At 44.6% G+C, this 13,430-nt stretch overlaps 1 protein-coding gene across 3 annotated transcripts in view; it reads right to left on the reverse strand.

Moving 5' to 3' along the window:
* The window catches only part of grb14 (growth factor receptor-bound protein 14), a 144,396-nt gene that overhangs the window by 34,731 nt on the left and 96,235 nt on the right, over positions 1 to 13,430 (reverse strand). For 2 of the 3 annotated variants that reach the window (XM_078552299.1, XM_078552300.1), the window contains exons 6-7: positions 11,352 to 11,465; positions 10,900 to 10,995 (exon numbers count right to left, since the gene is read on the reverse strand). The exons of the other annotated variant lie outside the window; for it this stretch is intronic. In XM_078552299.1, the coding sequence (XP_078408425.1) occupies positions 10,900 to 10,995; positions 11,352 to 11,465 (210 nt within the window). The remainder of the gene's footprint in view (positions 1 to 10,899; positions 10,996 to 11,351; positions 11,466 to 13,430) is intronic. 3 annotated transcript variants of the gene reach the window in all.

Here is a 13,430-nt window from a genome sequence, read left to right on the forward strand (position 1 = left end):
GGCTGTCCTCCTTTGCAGGGCATTGGCACCGGATTGGTGATGTTGCTGCCCCTCTTGAGGCCAGAGCGGGAGTAGAGGACATCACAGTAGGTCTCCACAGCGTAAAGAAAGCCTCCCCGGGACACATTACTGAATTAGGGGGCTGCAATCTTCTTGCCTTTTGCGGCTATGTCTTTTGTGCAGCAGTCCTGGGCTGGAAGTACTGAGAGGTGTGCATATGGCTGCACTTTAAATATGGCACTTGGTGTGAGGAAACGGCGAGGTGACGGTGCGGCGGGTGAGTGAGAACCCGTCTGCCATCGAAATGGCGTGTTTCCCAGGAATGCATGATTAATGAGGTGGGATTGGGACGATACGGCATGAAAATCCACCATTACAGCCGGCATGTAAAACATTCTTTTTCCCGCCCACTACCGCACTTAGTACAAATCTGGGATGATTCTGCCCATAGTTTCACTTGTTACGCCAAGCTGTTTTAACTTTGAGCACAGGCAGTTTCAGCTATTTATAGTGGTATACATTTTGAGTAAGAATAGCAGTGTAACTATACCTTAACCGACGTTAGGTCCGCATTTTACATTCAATGCAAGATCATTTTCAGGAGTTGCAACGAATATTCTACACTATTTTTCAAGAAAGAATTATGAGTATATTCTTAGTAACAGTGACTCCTCCCAGAACCACAATAGGATTCTGCCACTCCTAGTCTTTCACCACATTCCACCCTCTACAATTTCAGCCACAACCACTGATGCCAATATCAAACACATCTTCCCCTTCCCCTTCAATATTCCAAACGAACTGTTCCTTCTGCGACACCCTGATTCACTCTTCAATATCCCCAACAGCTAATCCCCTTCCCACAGTATCTTCCCATGCAAGCGTTGGAAATGCAACACCTGGTCTTTCACCTCCATCTTTCCTACTGTGCAGTGACCCAAACACCCTTTCCAGATGAGTGATTGACTTGCACTTTTTTCAAATTAGTGCACTGTATTCAATGCTCATGATGCAGGCTAAAGACTGTGCGGATCGAGTAATTACTTTGTGTATACCTCTTCAGTCTGCTCACGTGCTCCTGAGCTTTTGGTTGCTTGCCACTTTAATTCTCGGTTCCACTCTGTCCTCTTCCTCCTGCACTGTCCTTATGAGGTGCAATAGGCACCCAAGCAGCAACAGCTCATCTTTCACTCAGACACTTTGCAACCTTCCAGGTTCTACACTGAGTTCAACAATTTCAGATCATAACCACTGTCCACATCTTTTCCCAGACAAGCATGGGTAACAATTCTGCTGTTGCTGTTTACAGCTCCTCTAGATCCACCTTTACTTGTCCTCTTAACATTCCCTTTTGTCTCAAGCCAGCATCGCTTTTTGTCATTGAATCACTCCTGCCTTCCACCCAATCAGAGACCCTACCTTTTGTTCTTATCCCCCCTCCACCCCACTTTCTGTACCTCTGCACTTGCTCAAAACGTTTTATATCTCTAACACTTGCCAGCTCTGACAAAAGGTCAATGACCAGAAACATTAACTGCTTCTTTCCACAGATGCTGCCTGACCTCATAGAATTTGGTCCATCAGCTGGAATCTATAGAGGCGATGGGGGTCTCAAACTCCGGCTGGAGAGCAAGCAAGAGTCCTGCATCACCTCTTTCCGGAAGGCCCGCCACATCATGTGCCACTGAGACGCTTGCCAGTGCAGCGGCATGCCATTCCCAAGGATCAAGCCCCAGGCCAGAAGTCCTGCCCGCCGAGAGTTGCCACCCAATCAGAGGCCAGCAGCTCTATTGAACAGCAGTGCCATGGGGGAGGCGATAGCTGCTGCGGTTATGACACCCACGCAAGGCCTAGGATCATCACTGGATCCTAGGCTACAGGTAAACGATGGTGGGAGTGGGGCCATGGGGTGGGAGTTACGGGAAATGGGGGCCAGGAGACTCGGAAGCAAGGGCTGATGGGGGGTGGCTCTAAGCAGGCCTTTGAACATGAGACACCCCAGGAACCCGCAAGCAACTCAACTCCCTACATTGCAAGCCCCTGCCCCTCCGCTGGGTTAATATCTGTGACCGTGGGATGAGGTCCTTAAGTGGGCATTAGTTGGGTATTTAAGAGCCTCAATTAGCTGAGGGCAAGAAGGTCGTCCATGGGGAACCCCATCACAAACCTAACTGGGGTGGAGGTGGGAAGGTAGTGGAGTGTCCACCCTTCAGTCTGATTTAATGGCCCTCGCCACCAAACTCACCACAGTGGAGGGCAGAAGATTCCAGCCATTGTGTCTATGTCAACTCTTTATAAGATCAGCTCAGCTATACTCACTCTTCCACCTTTTCCTCTTGACCTGCAAACATTTTCCATTTGTATAATTATATGGTTCCCTTTTGAAAGCCACATCTGAATCTACCTCCACAACACACTCAGACAGTGCATTTTAATTCCTAACCACTTCCTGTGTAACAAAGTTTTTCCCTCATGTTACTTCTGATTCTTTTGCTAATTACCTTAAATTGGTGTCCTCTCCAATTGGAACAGTTTCACCCTATCGAATCTGTCCAGACCCCTCATGACTTTGAAGATCTCCACTAACTCTCACATTTCTCTGCTTCAAGGAGAACAGCACCAGTTTCTCCCATCTAAGCAACTGAAATCTCTCATCCCTGGAACCCATCTTGTAAATTTTCTGACCTCAGTACTTCTATCATTTTCTGTTTTTAATTCAGATTTCCAGCATCTGCAGTTTTTTTTCTGCTTTTGTCTTAATAGTATTGTTGTGCCTATTAAGGTGACCACTTTCAAAGCTCTATTATGTACTTGCTGCCAGATCTTTGGTGGTCCAGGCCATAGTTACTGCCACTGATAACACCACAATCTTTGGTGTGGGACAGGAGTATATGTACCTCAGTAATTTATACTATGGATCTCTCTGAAGGCATGTAGTGCAGGAACTTGTAACTCCAGGAGCTCACGATCCCAATCTGACTATGCCCGCACCTCCCAGACCTACCCCCATCCCGCTCAAACCCACCAGAGTCTTAGGGGGCAGCCTTGTAACTGACAAATGGAGACTTCTTCCTTCTGGTGTAGAAAGAACATTGGAACAGCTTTGGGGTCTAATCCAGAAGAGGGGAATGAATGCAATACAAGGTTTAGAATAGTTAGAAAAGGCAGAGCGGACAGAAATTGTTGCAGTAGCTTAGGTATCAGGGACAATTGGGAAGAAAAATCATTTGATCCAGTGGAAGGTAGAAATCTATAAAATGAACCATTTTGTGTAGACATCACTAATGCAAAAAAGATTGACACTGTATTTTATACGCATTCAGATCAGCATAAGGAGAATAATTTATTCTATGACTGGATAGGAAGGATTATTTGAGTACTGGGGAAGAAAAGCACTTTTAATAGAATACTTCAATTAACAGCCATGCATTTCATCAACCAACTCTGACCCGAATCAAACTGAGAAAACCCACAGCTTCAAAGTTGGTTAATATTTCTTTACCTAGTATCAAGAAAGGCACAAGATGTAATTCTCATCGATGTCTGCTATTTGTAAGTGATGCAGAAAATGAGAAGGGAATGGAGGTCATTGCACCCTGGGAGACGGTGACTACAGAGTGACAACGTTTAATGTGATTTGTGAATAAGAAATACCCAAGACCAGGAGCCAGGTATAACTTCAATGAAACAAGAGAAATAAAGCAAATAGATTCAGAGACGTTGTTCAACAACATTTCAGTAGAAGACAAACAGAATACCTTTAAAGATATAAGGATTGAATTTTCATGTTGGTTCTCCTGATGGTCCAATGTAACTTCGGCGGAAGATCCACTTAAACACCGTTTATGCCATTTCTCCGGGGTTTCCACCGAAGTTACGGGAGAACCCCTGTGGAAACGAGAACGCAGGATAAATACACTCCCAAAAAAGAAACAAACAATCTCAGACCAAACAAACATGACCCAAAATGATTCAAACAAATAAATTAAAAGTGAGGAAGATGAAAAATGTCCCACACAAAGGAGATGTTGCCCACTAGGATTAATTAAGAGATTGGAGGAACCTGTTAAAATGGAGATCAGAGGGGTAAAGATAGAACAGGATAAAGTGTGGCAGCTGAATCTAAGCATCAGAGTAACAAATGATTTCAGTACTAGATCAGTAAGAGGTGAAAACCAAAGATGCAAACCTATTTTTTGTCTGGATGTCATGGTCTAAAGCACTAAACAAACAACTATAAAAGGGAAGAACACTATGCATTTAATATATAAAAGAGCTGAGGAACATATCGCTTGAACACAGTTAAGAGTATTGAAGTAATCATTGACAAGACAACCGTATGGAAAGGGGAGGGCAAGAATGCAAAGCATCAAAAAAAAAAGTGGCTTGATAAAGACTGTAGCAATGTGTACTGCTGAAATCTTGACCCAGACAGATGAACTTTTTGGAAAGTGCAGTTAGTTTCTGGTTTCTTCACCTGGGCACTTTCAGGCTAAGATACAGGGAAGTTTTATTCTAAACATAATTATGTGTACATTCATCAATCCTCTTCCCAGTAATTCTCAAGTACTAACCACTTTTCCCTTTTACCCCAGGTACAAGCAAGCACTAAAACAATGAACGTTAAGAGTTAAAATTGAAACTGCAAAGCAAGTCCACCCACCTCACAATTATCTCTTTTCCTCCATTACTTTAAAGGCCTGATTCTTCTGAGCAGCAGCAGAGATAAGTGGATTGCCACTGCATCCGAAGTTTCTCCCGACCGAAGGTTGCTACGCATTTCTTCTTGGATCTTTTTATGGTACTTGTCTAGTCTTTGAATGCATGAGTGAGTGAGGTGGGTCAGGGTGTAGTAGGGTCAGGTTGGCGAGGTAGTCAAGACAGGTCAGGGGGTGCTAGTTGGGTCGTCGCATTAATTGGGTTGGATCGCGGGTTAGTTGGGTGGTCATGGAGTAGTTGGGTCTGGCCGGGTTGGTGGTCAGGTCAGATCAGGGGGTGGTCAGGTTGGAGGTTAGTCTGGTTGGGAAGGGTAGTCGGGTCGGGGAGGTAATCAGGTGGTCGGGGTGGTAGTCGGGTCAGGGGGTAGTCGGTTGGGTCAGCGGGTAGTCGGGTTGGATTGGGGAGTAGTCGAGGGCGGGGTGGTGTCTAGGGCGGGGTGGTGTCGGGAGGTCGGTTGTCAAGTTACCCAGGGTGTTAGACCAGATTTTAATCCATTCCTTCACTGTCACTAGATCAAAATCCTGGAACTCCCTCCCTAACAGCACTGTGTGTGTTCCTATAACACATGAACTGCAGCTGTTCAAGGAGGGAGCTCACCATCACCTTCTCAAGGGCAATTAAGGATGGGCAATAAATGCTGGCCCAGGCAGCGATGCCCAAATCCCATGAACGAAGGAAAAATCTATTCAGGTAAGTACCGTGGAACTGTCTGAAGTCTCCAACTCTAACTCAGAGTCAGAGATTTTCGGGGAGGCTCCCAGGGAGCAGGGGAATTGCCCATCAGAAGCTTAAACTTCCCAGGCAAATCCCACATAGGTCTGCATGTTAGGATTTCCACAGGTTCCTGATGCACATCTTCAGTTGTACGTTTGGTCCCTGATGATCCGGAGACTGGAAGATTTTTAGCCCTTTATTTTCTTTGAACTGTGAAAGCAATTGTTCGCCTTGCAATCCTTCTTCTCCTTCTTCCTTGCCCTCTCACTTATTGTTCACAAAGATATCACTTGTGGGCAAGAAAAAATTATATTTTCTGTTCCCCACAATACAGCAACAGGTTGCTTCTTGCTTTCTTTCTGCTCCTGTAGATTCCAGCAAGAGTCTTATCTTGTATGGGTTGATAGGGTGGATTGAGTGTTCGAAACCCAATATCCACATGCCAACTGGAAGCAACCGCTGGGGTGAGGTGGGTGGAGGCTGCGGGACATAGAACTTGGGATGAAAGTGAATATCAGTATGGTGTTTGTCAGTAAATTTGAAATCAGCATTGATGAAAAGTTGACATTGTCCAGATTTGAGGGTTGCAGAGTCATATTTTATTGTCACCTAGGTGCGATTAGCCTCAATGTTATGTATCAGTTTGTGTGATTAATTTCGAGACGGACCGTTTTCAATCAAGTGCTGGGCCTGAATTTTATCTTTGGCGGCTGCACGCGATTGGCGGGTTCGGGAGCGGCTGGGAAACGGACTGCCGACCGCGATTTCACGCTGAAAAGTTCAGCGCTGGGTGGGGTGGGGCCGGGAAGAGGGCGGGCAATGATGTCACTGTGGGTGCAGGTGAGCGCTGCAAGAGAGCTCCCTGAAGACAGACAGCTGCCTCATGGAGCTGCAAACTTTTAAATGATGGAGTAAAGGTTTAAAAAGCTTCAAAAAAAATGTCCATGAATTACAATCAAGCACCTCAAAATAGACCTCATAAAAATGCTGTCCACAGATATTTATTTTTATTTATATCATAATAGATATTTCATCCCGCCATTGGATGAGACCTGATGAAAAATGTAAGGGCTGCCTGGCCGATTTGCCCATCCGTCAGCCATGCGGTTGAACAGGTCACAAAAAATTGCAGACCGTTGCGGCATTAATAGGCTTAATTGCCCTCTTGTCAATGGGCGCGCTTTCGGCTTTTGCACGCGCCTGTCGAGCTAAATTCCGGGCGAGTGCGCCTTGACGTCACCGAACGTCATCTCGAACGTCATCTCACACGATTTTACATCCAATCAGGTTGGGCATGCACCCGTCAGGGTGTAAATTTCTGCCCTTGGTCTTATTTAACTAAGCAATTAAGGCAGACTGAAGATGAGCCACAAGGTACAATAAAAAAGCAAAATTCTGCAGGTGCTGGAAATCTGAAATAAAAAGAGAAACTGATAGAAATACTCAGCAGATCTTGGAAACATCTGTGGAGAGAGAAATAGAGTTAACATTTTGGGTCTGTAATCTTCCATCAGAATTGCTGAGTATTTCCAGCATTTCCTGTTTTTGTTTTTGCTGTGTATCATGTTCTGGTATACTTTTAAAAGTTGTTCCTGTTTATTCAATGCTATATCTTTAAGCTCTGCTGGTTTAAGTCTAAGAAATAGTCTTTGGTGGAGAACTTCAAAGACTTGTCAGAAGTCAAGGTGCTGTATAAAACTTGTTACCTTTTTGTCACAGCCATTTCCTCAAAAAGTTGAGGTTAGTCAAACAGATCCTTAGCCTTCGAAGTGTGTTGACTACACTTATCATTTTAGAGATAATCTTCAATTTATTCTAGGTAATAAAATCTATAACCTAATGTTAAAACATAACTACTAGGTCTGCAATTGCCTGAGACTGTTGTTGCCTTTTTTCAAAAAGGTACCAACATTTTATGATTCTGGTGAATGGAAGGATTCCATGGCATTATTCAAAGGAGTGCAGGAATCTCTCCCAGTACCCTGTCAAAGTTTTTCTCTCAATCAATATAATACAAAAAAATAGATTAACTGGTCATTAATTGTGGTTTGTGAGAATGGCCACATTTCCTTACCTAACAATCACGGCACTTCTCAATAATTTACTGTACGCTTAACAGTTGAAGATATTTCTGAGACACATGAGAAGGTTCTACATAAATGCAAGTGTTTCATTTTGATTTTTTCAGGTCACTTGTTATTACTTCACAAATCACTTCTTTTATTTCAGCTTCATTAGTCTGTTGGAATCAACAAATTCTCCAAGCCAGTATCTTGCATTCAGTGTTTCTATGTCTTATGAAGACAATACAAAACATAAAAAATTAATCGAAGCAGACACTATGCACAGTGCTACAGGACATGTGTGTTCTGCATGTACTACTTCTCATACTGGCAGTAAAGACCCACTTCTATCAGCAAGATTTTACTATCTTTACTAAATCTGTTACAAAACAAGAAAACGCAACAACATTTATTGCTGTTTACTACAGTATTTAAATTGCTTTCAGCCTTGAGAAACTTAAGGCGGAATTTTCTCTGTCCGCTGGCATCAGGTGTGTTTGGCAGCGTGAGCAGACAATATGGCGAGAAGGCCAGAAATTAGTTTCACGACATCATGAAACCAGTTTTCAATTGTCCGCTCTACCCGTCAATAGCGGGCCGTGTTTCTTGCCGTAGGATGTCAGGAAACTCATTGTAATACATTTGCATATCATTATAAGCCCAGCTCATGGGAATCATCCCACCCACGTTGGATCATCCGGGTATGTTGACGTGATTGCACGCCAACGTGTTTCAAAACACTACATAAGCGACGTGCACCAGGCAAGCAGCACTTCGCTCGGGACTTCGAGGTTTGTTTGCCTGCATTCGCAGCCATCAGCACCAGGCTTCGCAGACGGCACCACATCACCACATCACTTTTAGGGGGGCTCTGGGGCCGGTCTCTACCTACCAGACCAGCTAGAAGGTGGGGCTGGGGGGATTGGAGGGATTGTGGGGGGCTTCTCAACTGCTGCAGGGCTAGGGCTTGCTTGGGGAAGGGAGAGAGCTGTCCTCAGGCAAGGGAAGAGGCTGCAGGGCGAGGGCTGTACTGGGGAAAGGGGTACCCCAGCGTGCACAAGTTGATTTGTGTTAGTGATGTCAAGATGGTGAGAGTCTCCAGAGGATATGAGGCCAGATGGAGATGCGAGGGTGTGTGAGAGAGTGAGTGAGATGCCAATGAATGTGTAATGGGCGTGAGAGAGTTTAGAGTGACTTCTGAGCAGCATTGGCACTGATCACCACTGCCATTGCCTACCAAGATGGAGTGGTAATGTTGCTGCTCCTCCTCCTGTGGCCAGAGTGGCGGTAGTGGACATCATGGCTGGTCTGCACAGCGTCCAAAATGTGCTTGAGGGGCACGTCATTAAACCAGGGGACTGCAGTCCTCTTGCCTTTCAGGGCCATGTCTTTTTTGTAGCAGTCCTGGGCTGGAAGTACTAAGAGATGTACACACAGCTGCACTTTAAATGTGGCGCTCAGTGCGATAAAGCGGCAGGCTTTCTCACAAGCCCACCTCAATCCAAGTCTGCTCCCCGCAGCTCTGTCTCTAATTTGGTGCCTTTATCCTCTGCTCCTCACTCTTAACTTCACTTGGCAGGACTGGTTTCTGATTCCTATCCTTGTTCCTTGGCTGAACTGTCTTCCTGTGACCTCTTTCTCCTACCACCCCCTGTTTTTGTGGGATTTTCTTCTTTTCATTGGGATCTACCCCATTCAGGTCCTGTCCTGCCTCCTCTGGTGCTCTCTACAGAATGGCGTGTTCATCTGGGTTACCTGACCCTCTTTTTCTCCACTGTTCATTTTCTTCCTCTTCTTTCCCTTTTGCGCAGGAGTAGAGCTGGCTTTCAAAGTTAAAAAAAGACAAAACGCGCACGTATGCAGGGCCATTTACTGGCCTGGAACCAAAGAAATGCACCAACTGCAGAAGCCGTAGATTGTAAAAAAGAACAATCTGCGAACGTGTGGCCTTTCCAGGGCCAGAGCATGCGCAAAGACCACTGAAGCCCGATGGGAACTGTAGTTCTCAGCCTCCAAAGCCCATATCTCCATTTTCAAAAGGTAAGTTCCAGCTTTCTTCTTCTTGGGTTCATCAGAGCATTCATTAGAAAGAAACATAGATAACCCAATCAGCCCCTTCAAACCTATTCTACCATTCAATTAGATCATGATCTGTGCCTGAATTCCATTTACCCACATTTGCTCCATTTTAAACAATTGACCAAAGTGGAGGTGACTCAACTGTTTTCAACAAGGTGGTCTGTAATGTAATGTGGACTGTGTTGTAGGGGTTGGATACTATTCGGTAGCTCTTAATGAAGTGTTCGTAATCTTAAATAGGTTAACTGTATATATTATTAGCTACAAGAACTATGTACATATGTACAGTAAAGGTTTCAAGCTAGGAGCTGTTTCCATGCTTGCTTGTGCACACAGCTCTGTCCAACACTAGACTGACCCCTAGGTTCGGGTCATGCGTTCTATTACATCACTGTGTGTACGATACTGTACTCAGTTCCACATTGACCCGATTATGTGCCAGACCCTTATACTGCAGGTTGTTTCTGTTTAAGAAAAGGTACAATAGCAAAGATTTTGCTCTAAAATGCAGCTTTGACAAGCCGTTCACAAATTCTTTAAGTATTAAAGGGGTCATGTGATACAAACAAAAGGCTTAGCTTTGAACTGCTGCACAGGTCATGGTGTTTGCATAGCTGTTAAAAAGGCGATACCATTTCACCAAAATTTCAAATGATCAAAACCCAATATTGCAATACAGGCATTGAGAGTAATTGTATATTTTGCAGTGTCAAAATGACTGGCTGAGCCCTACTGGATGCAATATGTTACCATTCATTACTGCCCCAGTGACAAGACCAGGGCTTGAGCCCTTGCTCACACTACCCAAAGAATGAGAATCCCAATATCTTAATCACTTATTAATGTGCTGGGCTCAAGAAAATGTAAAAAACAAATCTAGTGAAGATGTACACATTGTTATACTGACAATACAGTTAGCAAGAAGTTGAAGTGCAACTTGAATCATAAATTTTATGGTTTTAAAATATTTCACAACCACACCGAAACAAACAGATCAGCCATGATCTTATTGAATGGTGGAGCAGGCTCGATGGGCCGAATGCTCCTATTTCATATATGTGTATTTTCAATGTAATCAGGCAAACTTGTATAGCAAATTGCTATTTAGTCAAGCTGGGATATAGCAAACAAAATGCATTCAATGCATTAAACATAATGTTTATGCTCACATATGCATGCACACAAAACTGCTGAGAATAAAGAAACTCATAACTGGCTACCTTCAATTTTTTACAAACGAATACATATTTTAGAAGAATGCAGTTTTTATAAAGATAAAATGGATTAATCTTTTACACTTATATAACAATACTAATACTATTACCTTAAAAAGTCGAATCACTGTCACCCAGCATGTCCTACTCTGTTCATCTTCGGCACAAAGCAACTTCAGATCTCTGGTACCTCCCGATTTGTGAAGCTGGAAGGCCACAGCAAATTGTTTAGGATTAATGCATACTTTAACAATAATACCTGTTGGAATTTAAAGGAAAAATCACTAAAATACCCCTAAATTAAACCTTATTCCTTTATCGCCTTCAATCCATTTGTATTCAGTTAATGGATACTTTAAATGTACAGTTATTCCCGGGATAGAATTTTTTTGAAAATTCAGAGATAATCTTAGCCTGCAGTTTGCATTGTATCTCAAAACGCACATTATACAATGCAGAAGGAACTATTCCTTTATATTTTGTTCCAGTTTATGGAAAACGACACGTCGTTTTACATGATAGCTATTCACAGTTGCAACTTGGTTCAACAGAAAAGGTGTACCTTGATACAGAATCCAAAATTTGTTGGGGCTCCATACATTTTCCTTCCTGATGATAACAGTGTGTAAACATTGCTTTCACTGAACTCGGCAACAAACTGTAAATGTCTTGGTTCCTGTGATTATGACAGGAAACTAGTTAATGCACAATTAAGAAATAAGTACATTTTAAATGACAACGAAACTTGTCTTGACCATCAATATATATCTTTTAACCTGTAACTAATGATCAGAACCATTAAATGGTAGGTACAGGAGAACAAGTATTCCCAATTTAACAAGGTGCAAAAAGCTTACAAAATTGACCAAGCAGGTAGCAGGGTGAACGCACTGTCAGTGGCATCTTTGTAACTGATTTCTACACTGGTGGAAAATGTTCATTTTTAATGGCTGGCTATAGACAGTTGCTACCATAGGTGTGAGCTGAATAAGTGGTGAGGACTGAATATAAGATGGCCAATGATGCATGGTTTCTAACCAGGAGGACACTAGCCCAGATCTTCCAGTAAGCGGCGGAGCAGGAGTGCACACCACTGCCCATATTTAAAACTGTGGCCTTGCCTTTTAACACTGGAGCCTTTGGACCTTCCAGTCCCACCTCCAGTTTCAATTCATTGATGAGCAGCCTGTGGAGGCCAAATGGAGATCATAATTCTAGTTTGTCATGAACTGAAGGCAAGTGTCTTCAGTTCATTGGCTTGAAAGGTTTTTAAATGGACCTGTCACTCCCAACACAGCTCAGCCTCCCTGCCTTTTCTAAAATTCATTCATGGGATGTGGGCATCGCTGGCTAGGCCAGCATTTATTGCCCATCCCTAACCCTTGTTCAGAGGGCAGTTAAGAGTCAACCACATTGTTGTGGGTCTGGAGTCACATGTAGGCCAGGCCAGGGAATAGGGTGGGGGTGTCTTTTTGGTTTTTCCAGAACAATTTCTGCTGTAGGTCAGGCCAGGCAAGGACGGCAGATTTCCTTCCCTAAAGGACATTAGTGAACCAGATGGGTTTTTATGACAATCTGCAATGGTTTCATAGTCATCATCAGACTTTTAATTCCAGATTTTTAGTGAATTCAAATTTCATCATCTGCCATAATGGGGTTCGAACACATGTAACCAGAGCATTAGCCTGGGTCTCTGGATTACTAGTCCAGTGATGTTACCACTACACCACTATTGCAACCCCCGGTACTGCTCAAACCCCTCCACCCAATGCTGCTCACCCCCAAATCACCGACAATGCTTACACGCCTCACACCTCTGTTACTGCTCAAACCCAACACCCCCAACAATGCTCAACCACGATTGCACCCCTGACAATGTTTAACCTCCCTCTCGCCCCTGTTAATGCTCAGCCCCTCCCCACACCCCCAACAATACAAACTCTACTCCCAGTACCCCTCCTCCTGACAACACTCATTCCCGACCCTACCTATGCACCCCCCAACAGCCGGACAGGAACCAGGGATTCAGGAAGGGGGTTGTGGGGACAGTGGGCAGTGTTGGGAGTGGTGGGGGCAGGAGGGGGGTGGGGGTGAGGTGGCGGGGTAGGTGAGCACTTTCAGGGGGAGGGGGGTGAGAAATGGAGGGTGAGAATTACCAGGGATGTTGGGGGGCAGGTGGGGTGGTGGCGAAGTGGTGAGCACTGTCGTGGGTGGGACAGGCACATGAGCATTGCTGGGGAAGCAGGATGGAGTGGAGCATTGTCGGAAATGCCAGTGGGCGGGGGAAACATTGTCAGGGGGCAGGAGGGGGGTGAGCACTGTCAGGAGTGTGAGAGAGGGATGAGCATTGTCGTGGGCGCAAGAGGGACATGAGCATTGTCGAGGATACGGGGGGGTAAATGAACATTGTCAGGAATGTGGGGGTGGGGGGGGGCGGGGGAGCATTGTCGCAGGGAAGGGAAGGGATTTAGTATTGTTGGGGAAGTAGGGGTGGGGGATGAGCATTGTCAGGGATGTAGGCTGGTGAGCATTTTCAGGAATGTTGGAGTGGGTTAAGCAACCACTGCAGATGAGGGGTGAGCACTCCATTGATTGGAGGGTGGCTGAGCATTGTTCTGGGATAGGGTGGGGGTGTCCTTTT

Source organism: Cetorhinus maximus, chromosome 11, assembly GCF_964194155.1.
Source record: "Cetorhinus maximus chromosome 11, sCetMax3.hap1.1, whole genome shotgun sequence".
In the NCBI taxonomy this organism is placed as follows: Eukaryota; Metazoa; Chordata; class Chondrichthyes; order Lamniformes; family Cetorhinidae; genus Cetorhinus; species Cetorhinus maximus.